Below are 20661 nucleotides of genomic sequence, written 5' to 3' on the forward strand. Positions count from 1 at the left end.
GCTTGTCGACTCACCGATGCTGGCGAGCGACAATCTGCCAGAGTGTAATGCTCTGTGGAGAGGAAAAATATCTGACCTCGCTGTACAGGATGTGGATAAGCATAGCAGTTAGCCTCGCAGCTACAGCATAAGTGGGTGTGAACGCCACTAGGAACATCTTACAACATTCGGACCACCAGGCAGGAAAAGGAATATGAGCATCGGTTCAAAGCGAAACTTGTCCGGATTTACATCCCATAATATCTGGACTGTGCTAACATCAATATAGCATACGCTAATGTTAGCATGTTTTGTGTGCATCTTTTTCCTCATCACCTTTTACAATGTTGGCGGGTCCAACATTCAAAGGGGGCCGACAATTTTTAGGAATAAGGTCAAAGGGTCGAGGCCGGAAGGCTACCCAGATCACGACCGGAAGGCGAGGGACTGACCGTCAAAAAAGGGTCAAGTGCCCAGCTCTGGAAATGAGGGTGGTTTTGACTCGTGGTAAATATGTTACAACTCGTCTTTGTATTCCAGTCTCTGTCCTCTGCTGACTTACAGTATCTGTTGTTGTTTGTACTTGAGGGGTAAGATGTTAATGGTGACAACTGGGAGAGAAATTAGACGGGGACCTTCGTTGAAAAAAAGGCTTTTTTGTGTGTGTGTGTGGGAGGGGGATGAGCAAGAAGTGCACAGTCATTGACACGTAGTTCCTGGATGTTGATGAACAAGGTGCTAGGAGTACTATCTGGTTTTGCCAGGGGAAATGTTTCGAAAGGAGTAAAACCATGGTGAGCTGAGTCGGTATCATGCAAGGGAAACGGGAAAGAATTCTCTAAATTTCTGTGGTAATTGCAAAATTTTAACTGCACTCTTAAGTAAATGAATAATTAAAAAATGTAAAAAAATAAAATAAAATGAAAAAAAATATGTTGCCTCGCATCACCTTTCACTCTTTTTTTGGGCACATGTTTTGGTATCAGTTTGTCTTTCACCGTTAATCGAGTCATATTGCTTTTAAAAAAATAACAAGAAAGAAAGGGCTAAAATAGAAAAAGAGCCGTATACCATATGCAGCATCCAGATGCTGTCCAAACAAGAATGAACCCGTGGCACAGTAGTGTGCACACAAATAGCGAATACTCCGATTTCTGCTTGGTGGTTATAAACCCAACGTAATTAGAAAGTCTGGAGTCTCTTTTTCCATCCTTAGCAATGCGTCTCCACAATGCTCTCCATGCAGCAATAATAAATGTATTACGGGTGGTTGTATTTCATTATTCCCGTCGCTATTTTACCTTGTTGAAGTGAGAAATGACACAGCAGCTGAGTACCACAAAGGGCATCCTTGATCATCACCACTGCCATCCATCTCCTTCTGCATTTTCTGTCAATTTCCAATGTGGCCGCTCCCCTCCTCCATCATGTGTCACCTTCACCCACTACAGTCATAAAATTACTGTCTATGTCCAATATGCCCCCCCCCACCACCCCCGACCCCTTGCTGCAGTGTGGCTGCAGCTCTATTTGGTCATACTGGCAGCTAATTATTATTTAAATCGAAACGTGATGAATCAATCTTCCTTAACAATGATAAAAAAAAAAAATAACGAAAAAAAAAAATCAACAATGCACGGAGTGTTAATTAATCCCTTAACCCGTAGTGTAAAATATCCCTCTTGAAATAAAAACCTGGACCAAAAAAAATGTTTCTTTTTAATAAAAAAAATACAGGTCATTTTTTTACATAAGTTTATCATAACTCTAGTGCTTAATCCTCAAAGGATGAACAGCTTTATAAATATTGTGTGAGTTGCTCAATTTAAAAACAAACGCACAGGAGCGTTCATTTCCCCATTGTCTTCATACATACATATTCACAAATTAGTCCATGCATCCATTTTCTTCCGCTTATCTGAGGTGGAGTCAGTCCTTCAGGGGTGTTCCGAGGCCAGCTATGAGGCAAAGTCTCTCCAGAGTGTCCGGGTCTTCCCCAGCAGATCCTCCGAGTGTGACATGCCCAGAACACCTCACCGAGGAGGCATCCAGGAGGCATCCTAACCTAGCCTGAGCTACCTAATGTGGCTCCTCTCGATGCGGAGGATCAGTGACTCGACTCTAATGACCGAATGTCTCACATCGTCTCTAAGGTAGAGAGCCCAGACACCTTGCGGCGGAATCTCATTTCGGTATCTTGTTCTTTTGGCCAAGACGCACAGACTATGGGTGAGGGTAGGAACTCGATCAACGGGTAAATCGAGACCTTTCACCGATACAGGCTGCGCATCACTGCGGACACTGCGCCGATCCCCCTTTCAATCTCCTGCGCTTTAACTTTCTGTGTAGGATTTTGGAAAGTGGGAGTTAGGGCAGTACCAGGCAGATGATGCAACATGTGATTGCGTCATAAAAACACCTGCTTTCTATACTGAAGATAATAATAAATAAATATATATATATATATATATATATATATATATATATATGGTTGTTGTGTTTTGTGGCTGCTGTGACATTTACCCGCAACTACTGTTACTGATGAATCGAATGCCTCAAAATCGTGCACAAACTCGATGATGAAGGTGACGACTTGAAAACAGGCTTTGACTAGTGTGTGAAAACGACTAACACTAAATCCCACTGAGCCGGAAAGGGGGCTGGAACATCTCAACACACTGCTGGAATTAATCTTTTCTGATTTACTGAATCTCCTCACCAGCATGAAGCATCAAGAATGGTTGATTCTTTTCATCTCAGTACGGCTTACTATCCTACAATGATGCGGAGAGATCGTCTTAGCTATACGGATGGAGCGTGAGAGGAAGTTTAGGGGATCTTCTGAAGGATCCCAAACTCACCAAAAATGTAAAGGAGGTCAGAGAGAATGTGTGAGGCTTGAATGTCATATTAACATGCTTATGTCATGGAGAAAGAACCTCGGTGTCGGGTGAATATGATGGAAATGAGCTGTTACCTAACAGAGGGCCAGAAATGCCGAACAGCTCGCTCACCGTCTTTCATAAAGAGGCAGCTAACAAAAACAATTACTGTTGATTCTTCAATTTCACACTTCAGAGAACCAACTTCAGTATTTGTATGTAAAGAATGATATAGGCACACACACACACAGACACACGCACACACACATATGCATACACAAAAGGAATTTCAATGAAAATGGGTATTCGGTCACTTCGTTAGTCAATTTCACCTTGGCTTTAACATCAATACAAGTGCATGCCAAAAATGAGTGTTAAAATTTGTGTGGTTAAAACTAACGAAGTACTTAAGTTTTAACACATAATGACAACTAGTTAAAAAAATGAGTTAAAAAAAATTCTAAAGATCTCTCAAATTTTGGCGGTGCTTGGATTCAATTTCAGGGTGCTTGAGCACCCCCCCCCCCAAAAAAAATGGAATAGACACGTGTGATACAGTTAAAGAAACATGCAAGGAAAGCTTCCTAATGCAGTAATTTCAAGTTACTCTCTTCTAGTAACTCATGTCTAAATCTTGGATAATGGTTTAATCATTTTGAACAAGTGATTGAAATATTCAATCCGAGTCTGACTCGATGCCGAATATTAATGCTAATAACATAATTGGCTTAAAATAAACGCAAGTGTCATGCTATTTTGACACCTGCCATCCGCTGATTTCCACCAGATAGCGCTGGGAGAACATTTCTGGTACAGTATTTTATCTATTTAATTGATCTATTTATTCTAAATGTGGATTTTTGCATTTCATTGTTTGTATGCGTAAGTTTCAAGAATAGATACAGCATAGAATATTGTGTTTTTTTTTCACATATATTATTTATTGCGTAATTGATTTGAAATAAATACTTTTTGTGTTTCATTTCGATGGGTTTTATTTTATTTCAACATTTGTTTTTAAAATTAAATTCGTTTTTAATGCATTGTTTTTGTTTAGTTTTTATTGGTTTTAGTAGTGGCATGTTGTTCCACAATTTTTACAAAAAAATTTACTTACGCAAGGTTTCTTGAGTGAACATTTCCGGGAGAAGGAGTGATTTTCAGTTGGGCAGAAGACACGCCACGCAGTTGACAACACCCTGCTGAGTATTTTTAACCAACCAGAGGCTGGCTGACCTGCATGGACATTCTGCTTCCTTTGGGTCTCAACTGTTCAGAACGCCCGGGCGACATAGGCGCCAGCTTGTGGATCGTTATGTCCATATTGCGAGCAGAGCCGCTCTCGCAAATTAAGCGGCTGAGACACCAAAGCAGCAATCTAACCTTAATTGTTAGCTCGCTAGATGTGGTGTGGAGGACCCGAGAGCAAAGAGGCAGATGGATTAGTCGAAAAAAGTGATGGTTTTATTTAACAAAAGTAAACGAGGCAAGGTCAGGATTCTAAAACATTTGTCGGGTATGCAACTCAAACTGGCCGGATGTACAAAATTATAAGTGAGGATGTTGATCTGGCGATGAAATGCAACCAGGGCCCGGCTTAAGTACTGATGATGGTAATTGATTGCACCTGGTCCCAGCACCACAGTCTCATCGACCCTGAAAGACCCTTTTCAATTAATTATCATTATTTTGAAAGCGCTCTCATTTTTATATTATTTCATTTTATTTTGAGTTATTTCGTTAGTTTTCATCAAGTATTATAACCTTTGTCGTGAAATATTATCATTGGAAAATTTTGTTCCTCCAAACCACACACCTTTCTTGCGAGGCAATCAACAAAAGCAGTTCATCCTTGTTAAATAAAACTCTCCTGTCCATCCGTATAATTGCTTCGGAGCTGTCTGCGCACGCATATGGAGCAGTCAAACAACAGATGGTGGAATTGATATTGCAAATCCAAGAAGGGCAAAACAATAAATTTGCTGTTTTAGGATAATGGGAGGCATTTGATGATACTGTACATTCCTGCTCTTGGTGATCACGTTCTCGTACCAGTTTACAGGAAAGCGATTAATCAAGACCACCAGACTCGTCTTCCTATCTTTTAAAATCTCGATGAAGGCTATGCCCACACGGATGTAAGTGTGAGGCATTGTTCACACAGTGCATGATTGCGCTCATGACCTGGACTCATTATCACATCTGTCCCCAGAAAGATTGTGTGTTTGGTAAAGCACCGAACATGTAGCAGGGAAATGTGCCACCCATTCATCGAAAGATTAAGGGCTGTGAGAATGTGGTGTCCAATTTAAGCCTAGACGCGATTTATCAACTAAAATGGTTTTATGAGAAAAACTATTCGAAAGAGATTTTTCCGGGTTAGATATTCGGGCTGTTTTCATCATAATAAACAATTATTTCCATGGCTAAATAAATGAACGGGTATGATGATGTGTTCAGATGGTAGCGCAAAATGGATGCAGCAATTCCACTATTGCCTACATGTGGCTGTTCAGTAAACCAAAGCAAATGTTTTCGACTAAAGTGATCATTTACAATGACTCCTCAGTGTTTTGCTCATCTGCGTTAAATAGTGACAAAATGGAAATTTTTGTACACAAAGTCAAAATGATCCAATTGTTGTCATTTGAGGGACTATTGTTGTATGGTGTCAGGAGTATGGTAGTCATTTAATCCATTTTATTCCTACACGGCCCAAAAAAGACAAAAAAAAGAAGGAAAAGAAAAATTTGTGTTTTAATGAGGAAAAATATCAATCGATTTAAATTAAATGAATATTTCTGTCACATTGAATTCCCATTGTGCTTCTATATCAGGTGTTCCCCTTCTGACCATCCGGTGGCTGTAAAAGACAATCAGAAATGGAAATATAATATTTATTGAGACATCTCAAATCGTCTCAGCTCATCTGTGCGGCACTAATATCGGGCGTTCTTTGAAGAGGATAAATAATACACGACTGTGAGTATTGTTACATCGCTGCACCATTTGTGTTCAATTCATCGCTTGAAAGGTTAACGGCACAACATTGATGCTATATATAAGGTTGTTTTAAATAAACAAAAATTCTTTTCATTTTTTTTTTGAAGAATTTAACATTCTCTGCCAATGGATTGCTTAACCGACATTAGCTCCAAAAACTCATTTTGTGCATGTTGTCACAAAAATCACCTCACTTGAAGATATCATTTAATACGACACTATCATTGTCGAGCATGTCATTTAAAATTCTTTCATTAAAAAGCCGAAGAACTCACCCGTGTCACAGTGCAGCCAAGGGCAATAAAGTTCATCCTGATGCGGCCTCTTTGCGTGATCAAGGCCAAGCCATCATACGAGTCTATAAGCATTGAATATATCCATGAAATCAAATCAAATTTGGTTTCATAACTCTCCACGCACTTCAAACGAACTGTCAACGGTTCTTTTGTTATGTTGTAGCATGTGAATATGTAAAGTGCTTATTGTACGTGAAAAGACACCACAATCGCTCTGCTTCTCTGATGCCTGACAGCCTTTCATTGGAGAAGCTGAAGATTTGTTTACTTTATTTACACCATGTATGATTAAATGAACTCCATTTAATCGTGCTATCATCCATCAATTATTTTTTTTTTTTTTTATTAAATATTGTACTATATTTTTCTGACAGTTCATTGAATATTCCTCCTGCTTTTTCTCGCGTCCTACTCGAGATCGCATGGCCTTCTGTTTCCCACCTGTCTCCTTCTGTGGATAAAAAATCCAACATGAATTGGATATCAGCCAATGTGACCGCATGTAAATCGACAGATTGCATGACGTAGAAGATGCATCGACACTTGTCCACCTAAATAACGCGGCCGCATTTCATACGCTAAAGAGAGGAAAAGAAAGCCATGGGAGTTCGGGCCAGATTAAACAGTTTGTTTACTTTCATTGTCACTTTGATTGTAACTCTCTTTGCATGCTGCTCGAGTGAGTCGTTAAATAGTCTCCAGCTGGTCTAAAATGCTGTGGTTTGAGTACTGACCAGAACGAGAAGGGAACATATTCCCACAGTGCTAGTTTGGCCTTCTGTCAAATTTAGAATCAAGTTTTCATCAACACAATACGTAAAACATTTTTTTGCGTCAAGTAATCTGTAGATCCGTATTTTTTTTAATCACAATATTATTGTTGCACCATCTCGAATCAGTCATCCTTTAAAAAATGACACAGTAAAGCTTGGTAACTGTAGCAATTAACTTTTTAATATAAATTATTTCAATTTGACAAGTAAAGATTTCTTTCTCTTTCAACTTGCAATGCAATTTGGAACAGTGGAAAAAATAAATAAATCAACATTGCAAAAGCTGCACACCGTTGACCCCAAAAAACAAAGTGCATACACATTTTGTGAAACACTATAAACAACATTAGCATGTTTCAGAAATATAAATGAAGTAAGAACCGCAAGAACTGTAAGACAAAAAAAAAAAATTATGGATAAATATTGCATAATGTTTGCTTACACACTCATCCAAGGAAGGAAATTACTGATTACAAATTTCCCTTGCTTTTTCTCCAGCACATCAAATTAGTAGTAACAATAATGTAATAGCAAATTAAGGGTAAGAACATTTTCAGATTTTTATTTTCTGAAATGCCCCAAAAAAAATAACAATGTATGGTAAAATCTATATCGCACACATTTCTATACATCAAACTAAAAACCAAAAAAATGAAAATCTCAAAAACCAGGTGAGGGCATTTTTTAAAAACTGTCAAAAAATGCATTAAGTGTCACTTCAAAGCCAACTCGGATTAAAATTTACAGTTGACCAATGTTATTTTTATCTTTTTATTCAACCCTCGTGGGAATGTCGTACCCAGTGAGCATATGTACAGGCCCAAAATTAAAATCTGAGATAAAGTACACTTCTGTTTGGTGAATTGGGATCATTTAGCTGAAAATAGCACAAAAAAAAGTGTGTTAATTAAGCATACCCAAGCAACAACAAAAAAGGCACACCAGTGTTTTGTTTAAAGCAACAAAATGAAATCTTGTGAGCCGGAAAAAAAGAAGAAGAACTGAATAAATAGCGTGCTGGAACAAAACACTGACTAAGCGAGTCTTGCGCAAAATACGCTGTCTCCACATAACGTCAGATCATCTTTAATACTATTCAAGGAACTTGTTTACAACATGCAAGGAGCCTCCATACTTAAATTCCCCCGGTGCGATGACAGGGGAATTTAGCGATGTGGATTAACTGGAGTTCAAATAGGCTCAACAGTTGATGCTTGTTCGTATGAATAAATAAAAAAAATGTAGAGGCTCATAATGTTATAAATAAAAATGCATTGACAAATACTTAACATGATGCAACAATGGCAAACATTTTCAAAAATGCAAAGCAGTATTTGACATATTCAAATAACTCATGCAAACTTTAAAAAAAAAAAAAAAAAGCTATTTTTTGTTTCTCACAGTTAAAACAAAATGAAATATTTGGCACATCAGAGGTCAGTCAGTGTAATGTTCCATTCTCACAAAAGTTAATTAAAATACTGTAAATCACCGGTGTCAAACTCAAGGCCCGGGGGCCAGATCTGGCCCACACCCTCATTTTAAGTGGCCCGCGAATGGCAAATCATGTGCATCAACTTCCTGTTAATTGCACATTTTCTTCACTTTTACAGCATTGCGATATGAGATATTGCCATTTATTTGTCACCAATACACCCCTTTTAAAATAAATGGAAGAATTGTTGAACATATAATTACTTACTGGTTTCTGATTTTAAAACTGGCTTTCCATCAATTTGTTGTGTGCATGTGATAATGCAAGGTGATCATACATTTAAATGGGCTCACAGTCATAACGGCCCCCTGTGGGAAACCGGAACTACGATGTGGCCAGTCCACAAAAATAAGTTTGACACCCCTGCTGTAAATAATAACAACTCACCAATTTAACAGGTCAAGTGATTTGGAATTTAGAGCAGTCAGCTAAATATTGTAGGACTTGGACTCAATAATGATTTTTGTGCCTAAACTAAAATTTTAATTTAATACCAATAACACTGTAATTGAAATCACCTTACAATGTACAAGTGCATTTAAATACAAATCGAAGAAATCCGCAAGCCTATTCCAGCTTCCTAATTAATACCAGCCCAGTTAAAATGAATGTACTTATTGGCTTCAATATCCGTCAATGGCAATGAATGAGTTAATGAAGGCTTGGCTTTATGTTTTATTAATTCCCTTGTCCAGAACTTCACCAGAAAATCAAAAACTTTAAACACACCTCTTGGTTTCGTCCCAAAGCTTACTTCAAAATTAAAGCAGTGATGCAAATACAATTCCAGGATTAGAACAATCAATAAAAGAGAGAAAAAACGAGAAAGGTGGAGAAAATATTCCTATGCTTGCCTGATTACAGGGAAATGTGGAAGTCTGTACTCTAAAGACCAATTGAGAGCAAAATGAAGAATCTTGAGTTGAGTTTAATGAGCATAGGGAACGAGTGCCATAAATACATCCACGTCTGGATAGCGACCCCGTCCGTCTCTGTGGTTTGATGACCGAATCCCACCATAGCTGGTAACAGACGAGACGATTTTCTTATATGCTGTATAAATACATCTGGCCAAAATATGAATAAATACAGTTTTTATACTTGTTTATCTAGTCCTCACTCTGTTTATTTGAATGTCAATCATGAACATTCAGCAGCATTCTCCACATATTAGAGACTTACACTTCTGTGGTGCTGCTTGACGAAGTTCTCCTGCTTCTCTTTATTAGCCGATTCGTTCTGCTGCCGTGTTTTGACCTGCTGGGGTCCATCGGTCGCTTCCGCCTTGTTGCCGGGCCTGAGTGGAGTCTTCCTATTCCAGTCCCACTCCTCGCCCAGCGCACTCCCGCCATCGCTGAAGTCACCCAGGTGTTCGACCGAATCACATTTTTCCAGGTCAGACGCGATGGTCTGTAGGCTGATGATGGACATGCGGTCAGAACCGGTGTGCTCCGCTTCCAGCTCCTCTCTCTGGCCCCAGCCGTTCTGCCGGTGCTTCTCCACCCACAGCCGCGTTTTCTCACCATCTACCCAGTCACTTTCTACCTTACCCATTCCCACAAAGCTACCAATCGGAACGCTCACTGCAACTCTGGTCTCAGCTTCGGCACCAACTGGTGAGCTACGGCCACCGCACGTCGCTAGCCGCCCCCTGCTCGCGCGGACTTGGCCTCGCTGCGCATGGATCTGCTCACTAATCTGTTCCAGGTTCCGCAGAGCCACAGAGTAACGGGTTTTTACTTTTGCTACTTGCTCCTCCAGCTGTACTACTTTAGCCTTGTGTTCCTGAAAGATATAATCGAAAAAAAAAAAATGATAAATTAGATACGGAAAACGATTATCATTTACACTCTATAATATTATTCGATAAAAAATGTTAAAATGGTTCTCATTTCACAACGTGTAATACAATAAGGACTATAATTGAGTATTCCATTGAAATTGTTAATTTCGATGTTCCAACAGTTCTATGGCAGTTTCTAAGCAAATAGCAAGAAAACGCCAATGTACTGTTTGTGCAAAGAAACCATACTCATATTTATTAATTATTTTAAGATAAGAGATAAAATAAATTTGTCATGATTTTGTTTTGTACCAACCCAAAAAAATCGTTTGGATAAACGTGATTTCAATTATGAATAAAAATAAAAATAAAAATAAAAATAAAAATAAAAATAAAAATAAAAATAAAAATAAAAATAAAAATAAAAATAAAAATAAAAATAAAAATAAAATAATCAATATTATTTTTTCATAATCGAGCAGCCCTAATTAAAGGGTTGAGTCCGATTTACACGGAAATTCAGGTAACAGCGCTAATGTAAGAACGGAACGTGTTTGTAAATTGAGTTATTCCTCTAGAACAGGGGTGGGCAAACTTTTTGATTGGCGGGCCACAATGGGTTCTAAAATTTGACAGAGGCGCCAGACCAGGAGCAGATGGATGGAATGTTTTGGTAACCTCACTTCATCGGTAAAAAAAAAATACATTTAGTTTTAAATGAAAGTGAACAAAAACATTCCAACAATATATATGTCTTTAAAAAACACACTATTTAGAAAATAAAACATTAACAAGGTTTATACATTTAATTCTTTTCAAGTTCGGCGGGCCGGATTAAAACATTTAATGGGCCTCATGTGGCCCCCGGGCCGTAGTTTGCCCACACCTGCTCTAGAAGCGTTCTATATTTTTATGCCTTGCCTTCGCTTAAACACGAAAATGTATTTATTTGTCAGTGGGAAACCTTCGATGCAATTGACAGGTGAGAATTTTACTTTCAAGAATTTAAATTTTACTTTCATAGGTCACCACGGTCACTGATAATGTAGTGGTTCAGTCGTCTGACTTCTGTACAGTGCATTTTTCGCTCAGTGACTATGTGGTGGCTTTCTACCCATGCGCAGTGAAAGAAGAGCACAGGATGCCTTTCGCCCACAGACGGGTAGAATAACTCCTACCTGCGACACGGAACAGGATAAGCAGTTAAAAAAAATGGATAGATGGACTTCACTTGCTTCTGCATTAGATTTTATTGCGCATAGGCCAGTGAGTGACTCAAACTCAAATTAAAACACACATTTGGACCCCTGTTTATAAACTTCGAGCTTCAAAATGTAAATGGAATCATTTGTTTTTGGATCCAACATAGTGGAAATAAACTTAAACTCTGAATTTAAAGCAGGCTGCTCATGCCCAGTTGAGAAAACCATATAAAGATTTAAACTACCATACATACAGAAGGTCAATGGAGAAAAAAAAAAAATCACATGTCAGATTGCACCAAATAAAAATATTATTTCCAGCCTAATGAACAAATGGGTGGGCGTGTATGTGAAACGTGGCTGCTAATTACAGAGTATGAAACTAATCAAACTAATCAGCACATCAATCACATCACATCCCAGCTCGAAGCACGCACTGACCAGCAGTGAAGCACATTACTATCACTCCCGAATCTAGACAGACGTGTGTGCATTGCCCTCAAGAGAAACCAGCGGAGCATGAACAACGTGTGAATAAATTGCATTTCATTGTGAGTAATCACAACCATCCAAAAGACTCTAAACTGGGCTGACGTCTAAAACTGTAGGATGGTCAACGCTTGTGAAATGTCTCCTTGAAACAGACTTTTTGAACTGCAGCACAGTGATTTCTGTCATTCTCTTTGAGGAATATGCCTGCGTCATCACTATATTTTGGTTCTTCTTTTATAAATAAATAAATGAATGACTAAATAAAATGAGAATTTTAAAAAAAATTTAAAAAGACATAATTCCAATGGGAGACAAAATAAACAATTTGGCTGACCTCAGGTTTTAGGAATATAACCTTGTTTTAGGCAATAAATACATTTGGGTGACAGGAACAAGAAGACTGACATAAGAATCAAAGCAATGCTCTGTATTAAGTATAATGCAAATGAGAAGTATGTTTCGTAATAAGCAGTGCTATAATGCCATTGACGCACTTTTCAGTGAAACAAAATCAGCGCGTCCCGCGGCAAGTAGAAGTGAGATGTACTTGGAAGAAACGCGGCTTAAGCTGCTAAACATTGCAAAGAAAAGTCAAAGTCACTAACGGTGGAAGGCCTTGACCTGAATTTTTAACACCTCTGGGCCACACAAGTCTGCAACTAACCAATGTGCAGATTCACACAGAAGAAAATAGCATGAGGTTAAAAGCATAAGGATAAAAAAAAATTTATTATGGGGGTTGGGGGCCGCGGCTCAAGTTAATCTGAGAGGAATAGTGGGAAGAATTATTACAGGGATATCGTTCTACTTTTATTCAGTTTTTTTGGGGGGAGATTTATTCTACTTTTATTCATCCTAATGCCAAAATCAAGCAAGTATGACATTATATCATTAACTTAAAACTAAAATGTTTGAAACTAGCAACAAAATATATTTATTAAAAAAAAAAAAGGATTCATCTGCAGCAACAGGGACATTGCAGTGCAGCTTCACACGTTGCAATTTTGAGCATTTACATAATTAGCAACACGCCGACGTCAGCGCGACATGACAATTGCTTCAACACAAATCAGTGTTGGCGGTGAGTCTTGGGTGTGAGAAAATTCGCATTTTCCTCAAAGGGGAAGTCAACCCAAACATTTTCTTTACAAGAATATGTTATATGCAGGCCCACTCGTCGAAACATGGCATTCTGTTCAATTTTTTAGCCATCTCGATGGGCGGCTATTTTGTCACTTCTGTTGACTAAAATTGCTCAGGGGATAAAATGCCGCTTTGCACGTACCTCCAGAATGTGGTTGAACTGAGCCTTTAGTTCGAAGTAGGGTTTGGACTTGACTATGACTTTCCTCAGCGATTTTTGGAGTGTTTGGACTTTTGCCTCTGCGTCCTGACACAGCTGTGTGACCCGCTGGTGCTCATGCTCGCTACGAAAGCGCTCCTCCTCGGCCTCGTTCACCTGATCAGGAAAAAAAGTTTGAACTTGGTGACCACGTATATCACTATATATAACAGGAGATTGCAAAAATAATAAATAAATACATTTTTTATATTCTACATTGTTCACTTGAGATTTATTATTATTATTATTTGAACAGGGTAGACATTATATTCAAATTACATAAATCGGTTTTCACAATAATAACTTCTTTCCCCTTGCCGTGAACTTTTTTTTTTTTTAAAGCAAAGTTAATCATTTTATTGTGACACTTTGCCAACTTTGCACATCTCCATAGAGCCATTATTACTAGATTCATCGTTGCAGCTCTGTCACTCTGCATCATTTCCATAACTATTGTTGATCAATATTGCGGCACTACTAGACATTTTAATGTGTATTTCGTAATGACTTTCCGCATCATTTGCTCATATGTTGATTATCAAAATTAGCGCAGTACTGGACAATTTATATTACTTCATGACTTTGCATCAGTTGCAGACTTGCTGATGAATCTGTGATTACCACACAACTGGACATTTTCCTTAATGACTATCAATACTTTTGGGATTATGTCCTAAATGTTTCCAGTTTGGGCTATTTTGGAAGCTGTGACTTTTTCAAATGGTGGTATGATTTAAAAGCAATAACTGGAGATAATTTCTTAGTAAAATGGACAATAAGGAGATAGTGAAGAAAAAGGAGAACCACTGCAATACAGGAGGAGACATTGTCAGAATGCAAAGTGGGGATGTCAGATTCAGGTCACACGGCCTATACGAGGTAATCCATACTGTGTTTACAGAAATGGCCAGCCGGACTATCACAATTCAAATTAAAGTTGAACCCTGCAATTGTATTTTTTTCTCAGTAAAGGGGTGTGCAATAGATGAGTCAGCTTTATTTAATGGAGAGTAATAACTCAGTTTGAAGCATTCTTCTTTAAACAAAGTAGCCACTTGCACGCTAAAAGGTTATTGTGAAATTAGGCGTTGATGAGGTTAATGTGCATCACTGGTATCAAACTCATGGCGCAGGGGCCAGATCTGGCCCTCCAGATTACTTTAAGTGGCCCACTTAGGCAAATCATGTTTGTCTGCTTGTGAAATGCGTGATATAAATAAAGTTGTACTGTATTGTATTGTATTCTTGTTAAAATACGAAAATTGCAAATAGTCTTCACTTTTAATAATATAGTGTAAGCATTTCAAAAATAGTTGAATGGCCATCCGTCCACATCACCGTCTGCGATCATACTGATATGGAAAGCCACAATTGTGCAAATAGATTTTTGTCATACTTCACAAAAGCAAAGGCCCATTTTTAGTCATCTTCCAATGACAAAGCCTCAACAAATGTGATATTCAAAAGAAAAGAGAACAAAGGTAGCTCATAAAAATTACTGAAAGAACATAAGTTGACATGTAAGCACATATGCAACCAAAATATTTAAACACATTTAAGATCAAAGGAAAAAAAAAAAGTAGCTTTCTGAAATTATTCAAAGGCCAAAGTGAAATAGATTTTTAATTATGCCGAAAAGACTTTAATAAAAAAAAATATATATATATAGTTTTTAATCCGGATTTAAATGCATTCATACTTGGGGCAGTACAGCATAACAGCTAAATGCTGTTTCACCATGTTTGTTTTGAAGCCCGGGCTCCACCAACACACCCAAATATGCAGACTTCAGAGCTCGGCTTGATTTATAATCAATTAACATTAGTGTGCGGCTGACAAATGCAACAAAAATCTAATTTTTAATATAACAATTTAATTTTTATTTTGACGTACAGTCGTAAGGAAAAGCGGTTCTGAGAATGAACGAATGTATGAATTACGGGATATGAAAAACATTTTTCATTCAAGGAGGCATACCTTTGCAGTAGCGTGGTTGAGCATCTCCTGCCAGGTTGGATCCATGGTGTTCCTGTCAGCCAGCAGGCCTTGTTCCGCAACATACACCATCTCTCTGGCGGCAGTGTGCATGGACACAGCCCTCTCATACCTGAGAGCAGCTTTCTGGGTCTCCTGTTGCGCCTGAAACAGAAACAAAAATCAGTTTAGTTATTTTTATTAACAGCATATTTCTTAAACAGGGTGACTGATTGTGCAAAAAAAAAAAAAAAAACATGTGAGATGATTGTGGGAAAACAAATCCATTGTGTGTGGATGTCCAGACTTCTGTATCGCAAATTCTATAGATTCTATATAGATGTTCCATTTCCACTTTAGATAGAATCTGTACAAAGATGCCATTGTGAAAATGTAGTTGCCCTCATTTCAATGTATTCTCTTGACCAATGGATTTGAGAGACATCCTGTAGTGCGGCTGTAATGATGTGCTCAAAGCAAACAACAATAAAAATTCAAATTCCTTTCACACCACAAAGCCGAGGAACACGGGGGGGGGAACACAAGATGGCAAACAAGGAATAGTCGTCAAATTCTTGAATTTAGTCTAGGAAATAATCTGCCACTTTAAAAATGCGTCCAAATCTTTGCAATTGATGATTAAGTACACACAATAAAATTTTATTCACAACCTGTATATGACTATTTAACTAGAGCTGTCATAATCAAATATTTTTAGAATCGATTATTTTATCAATTACTTGATCGATTCATCGGATAAAATTTTATTTTACATTAAAAGCTATTACAAAACCATATTTTCCTGACTACGGTTTTTAATTTGCATTGATTATCGAGTAAAAAAAACAACAACAACAACAAAACAACAATTAATCAATATCACATGAGGGGGATTGATTGTTGTATTCGTCAATCTTTTTTCATTACTTGTTTGATCAATGCAAGTAAAAGCTGATGTTTACAAATGTCTAATTTTGATTCAACGCAAATGATTGCTACTTTCATCTTCTACTTTCAATGATTACCCTTGAGAGGCAGAAAACAATGGCTGTAAATAATTACTCTATTATTAAAATAATTGATTTTGCATTCAGCAAATTAGTCCTAAAATGAGAATTTATATTGATCCGCGTCACGACAATAGTCAAACACAGTCCTGCTTAAACTTATATAGCATGTCACAATATGTTTTCCTTGCAGTGGAGAATAAATAAATGAAAGAAAGCCCAACCCCAGACTGCTTCGGTTTGCTTGCATTCGAGAGGAAAATGTACTTTTCGGAGGACAAAAATGGACCGTAAACAGTTTGGACAAATAACGCAGAGAGTTTGAAAGAGGAATGAGAGAGACCATATACGTTAAGGCTGAAAAAACATCTTTGGCAAAGGAGGATGCTTACGACACCATCTATCCATCACATAAAGTGCCGTCCTTTCATCCCTTCCAAAGAGACTCGATAATTTAGCTTTGAACAAAACAACACGTACACTTTTGAATTTATGGTACAATGAATGGAACAATGCTGAGTTGAAACTTCTCTGGAGACTTTAAAAATGATTTTTAAAATGAATATACAGTATATTTAAGATGTCACTATTTAACTGTCATGTGTATAAACGGACTAGACTCGACACACACAGCTTCGTCCAACAGGATGCATCTATAGAAAGTGTTAATCCATTTATCGTTGCCAGTCTATAATATGAAATAAATCTACCGGGTGAGATTTCACTTTTAATGCAAAAGATGCAGCGAAGGATGGTCTTTTGATGGCTCGAAATACACTTCAGAGAAACAGTGGATTAGGAAGTGTGGCACGCAATGTTGTAATTACCCGCATCAAGGTCAGACCGCTGCTTTGGTCCGGTGTCACAGCGGCTTAATTTACGAGTGCCGACTCTGCTCGCATTATGGACAAAATGCTCACAACGCCGCCTGCGCCTGAAAACTGCAGTGAGCCAAGAAGGGTTGAGGGAAAGCAGATCAGTTAAGATCATCTCCCACTTCTTGCTCATTAAACATACTCGGCACAGCGTTTGTTTTTAATGTCACACCTGCTTAGCTGCCTGTTAGAATATACTTTTAGTAAAAATTGTGGGATAAATTGCTATTATGCTGCTGCATGGACGTACCTGCGTGTCGAAAGTGTTTCCATAAAAGGGAAACAAATCAATATGGAGGTGTATTTTTCACCTCTTGTGGATTTTTCCAAGACACACTAATTAATTACTACGAATCTAGTCACACATGTAAAATTGAAGAATTGAGAATTTTTTTTTGTTTTCATACAGTGAAGTGAGATATCCTTTGATGGCATGTGACAATTTGAAGCAGTGTTATCTTCACAGATCCAGGTTTACCACGCAATGCACTGGAGAGAGGGGAGCTCTCCAATCTTGTTGTACACTGAGTATAATGACAATATATGGCATTCTGATTCTGATTCTGGTTGGAACCCTTAAAGCATATTTTTCCCAACTGATTTTGCAACAAAATGCAGTCTTTACTATACATAAAATACACACACCTCTTTGGCCAGTCTGCGGGCTTCATAGTAAGGCCTGGCTTTCTCAATACAGGAACCAAGTTGGGAGCCCTGCGCGTTCAGCTTCCTGGCGGAATCTGTGAGAATTTTCCTGTAGCTGGACCTGGCATCCTAAAGAAAGTATAAACAAGAGAATACATCTAAAAGAGTCTAAAACAGTCAGCCACGATATGACATTCAGTAAGAACTGAGATACACTGTCAGTATTGGCAGTGGTGAATAAACAACTTCCTCACATCCAAATTCAGCTCCAGCTTGTTGATTTCATCGCTGGCTTGGTTGAGGTGCTCGAGTTCCTCCTGGTAAACACAGGAAATGACGTGAGTATAAAAATCATCAATATATATATCTTCATCCTTGTCAAGGGTGCATATCTGAACAAGCTATTTATAACTATGACTGTTTTTATTTTTTAGTATATATGTTGGTCGATTAAATTATTTTTGGTACGATACAAAGATGTTTTAATAAAGCCCTCAACTATGGCATCTCATGGAAACGGAGGTGAAAAGAGGAACGGCTAAAATTGTGGATCATGAATGCGAAAAGATGCATGCCATTATTCTGCTTCCAAGCACCAACAAAGTAAGTTGGGATAAACTGAAAATGAAGTCTGTTTTATTTTGCACTTCGGTTAATTTATTACAAAGGAATCTTAAATCAGAGTGACTTGTTTATGTTGTATTTTTAAAAGTGAAAAGTGACTGTTCTGACCCATATCAGAAATAAACAAAAGGTATCTTTTGAAATTATCTGTCCTTGGTTTTAATAGAAATGTTACGTATCAAAAGTACTAGTGGTATTGGTTACTTGGTATCAGTATCAGTATCAAGAAGAACACCAAATGTGCCCTTTCTAAACAATGCTTGCCTTCTTCTTGAAACAAACAGCTACATAACCAGAAGAAAGACCACATTGTTGTGTATATTTGTATAGCTGCATCTCACCAATATACCTGAAAACCAGAACATGCTTTCAAATCATACAACTTTATTTATATAGCGGATTTCACAACAGCAACAGCATGTGGTGGTTGCGTTCCCTACACGAGGGGAGTCAGCAGGTCGAGGCAAGATCAGATGGATGTAGTCCATATAATATTACTAGTGAGACTTGTTTTCTCAATACATTGCTTTTTTTGTTTCGATTTTGACTTTTGCGCAATAAATATTCTCAATACAGAGCCCATCTTTTTCTCCCAATTTTTAATCCATTTCTGTCAGGAGCAGTTTTTTAGCTCTTATTTAGATTGATATTTATATTTGCGCAGAAATATGTATGTCTTTTTAACACCACTTCAAAATAAAGTGAGAAAAGGTAAGCAGTAATAGTATTTTGTATATATATTCAGGCTCTCACAAAAGCATTAACGCCGGAGATTAATTTAATTTAACTAAGTTAAATATTTTAACTCAGTTAACTCAGTTTGATTGACTTCAAAAATAATTTGCATACTTTGCAAATATTGTAACATGTTAGCTGTACATCTTTTTCACATCATCTCAGAATAAAACATCTCAAGTTAACACTGGGCCTTGTAAACCAACACTGCTGGAGTGTTGGTGCTTGTGGGCTGTTTTGAGAAAATGTCTGTAAAGATTACACCGTTTTGATCATATTCAAGAATCAAATTAAACTATTAGAACAGTCTTTGAATTGAATATCCTTCATATTTGGTGATTTTGCATTAATTCCAAGATATTATTCAAGTAAATATCTGTTACAAGTGGTACAAAAAATAGTAGTTGTAATATAAAAAAAATAATTAATTCAGAATTTCTTTGTGATTAATTACTTTAAAAATGTAATCGCTTAACAGCACTAATATAAATAAAAACAATAATTAGAATAACCGAAAATGTATTGTGGCAAATTGTTATCATGATATAAAGATAAATATTTTTACCCCGGGGGGTCACCAACTTGGCCTCCAATGACTAAATGAATAGCCAACAGGCCAGTTTCTAAAAATAACTCACCAGTGAAGGGGCATTGTGATTTTCTAGGAATGTTGTCAAAGTGATCAACTGAAAATGTAAACAACTGTTAGCGAGTTCTAAAAATATGGAGCTGCAAATTGATATTTATCTGTTTTACCTTTGCGAGAAATCATTGACATGATCACTGTCTTGACATGAATTAATAACATAATAATGACGTGAATTAAGGAATATATGATGAATTGATAGGAGAGGGGCTTTGCTTAGCATCTTACCTGAATTCTCGGATCCAGCTCTTCCTCATATTTGCCAGCATCCTCTTCCTCTCCGGTTTTCATCTGATACTCTGCTTCACACTCAGATTTCGCCTCCTTAAATTTGATGGCTTCGTCTCCTCCTTTTCGCCTCAACACCACTGTGCTCCCGTCTCCGACTTTCGCCTCTCCCCCCGGCGTTTCCTCTCTCAAGTTTGGCCGGTTGGAGCATCCGGCGTCGGTCGGACTTTTACGCAAGGTTTCGGGCTCCATTTGCGGCCTGTCGCTCGCCTTCCGTTCGGACCGTGTTTAAGATTGACACGAAACGAGGCGCGTCCGACATTTGGGGTTTCTTGAAGGAAATGTGTAGTCGCCCGTTAGAACGTTGCCGTTGAGGCTTCGATGCTATATGTCGCTGTCATGCTAATGCTAGCTAAACGCGTTCCATCCGTTAAAGCTGCGCGTGTGGCGAAGTACCCAGATTGGTCGCACATGACTCCCCGCAAACTCTTCTTCGTTTTGGCGTCATCTTATTCCGTTATGAGGGATGGTTGTCTGTGTGAATTCCAACGTCTTTTGACTTAATAAAATAAAATGACAAAGTAAGAGTGGCAAGTCACTGGTGTCAAACTCAAGGCGCAGGGGCCAGATCTGGCCCGCGACCTCATTTTATGTGGCCCGCGAAGTGCTAATTATGTGCG

General features: G+C 38.0%; 1 protein-coding gene across 1 annotated transcript; it reads right to left on the reverse strand.

Annotated features, from left to right (window-relative positions):
- Positions 1–7164: 7164 nt before the first annotated feature.
- Positions 7165–20594, reverse strand: LOC148320947 (SH3 domain-binding protein 5-like). The gene is made up of 6 exons (XM_088318855.1): positions 19982–20594; positions 18003–18065; positions 17749–17877; positions 15225–15386; positions 13191–13364; positions 7165–10213 (listed from the first exon to the last, which is right to left on the reverse strand). Exons 1-6 carry the CDS (start codon positions 20231–20233, stop codon positions 9599–9601), a joined length of 1395 nt encoding a protein of 464 aa, XP_088174981.1. The 5' UTR covers positions 20234–20594; the 3' UTR covers positions 7165–9598.
- Positions 20595–20661: the final 67 nt, after the last annotated feature.

The sequence above is a fragment of the Idiotropiscis lumnitzeri genome, chromosome 16 (genome assembly GCF_059441095.1).
Source record: "Idiotropiscis lumnitzeri isolate Australia: NSW breed Sydney's pygmy pipehorse chromosome 16, RoL_Ilum_1.0, whole genome shotgun sequence".
Classification (NCBI taxonomy): domain Eukaryota; kingdom Metazoa; phylum Chordata; class Actinopteri; order Syngnathiformes; family Syngnathidae; genus Idiotropiscis; species Idiotropiscis lumnitzeri.

Coding starts and splice junctions, on each gene's coding strand:
- LOC148320947 (XM_088318855.1), bottom strand. CDS start 20,233: ATGGAGCCCGAAACCTTGCGTAAAAGTCCGACCGACGCCGGATGCTCC. Junction 17,878..18,002: donor AGCTGGAGCTGAATTTGGAT/GTGAGGAAGTTG, acceptor TACTTTCTTTAG/GATGCCAGGTCCAGCTACAG. Junction 15,387..17,748: donor CCCGCAGACTGGCCAAAGAG/GTGTGTGTATTT, acceptor TTTCTGTTTCAG/GCGCAACAGGAGACCCAGAA.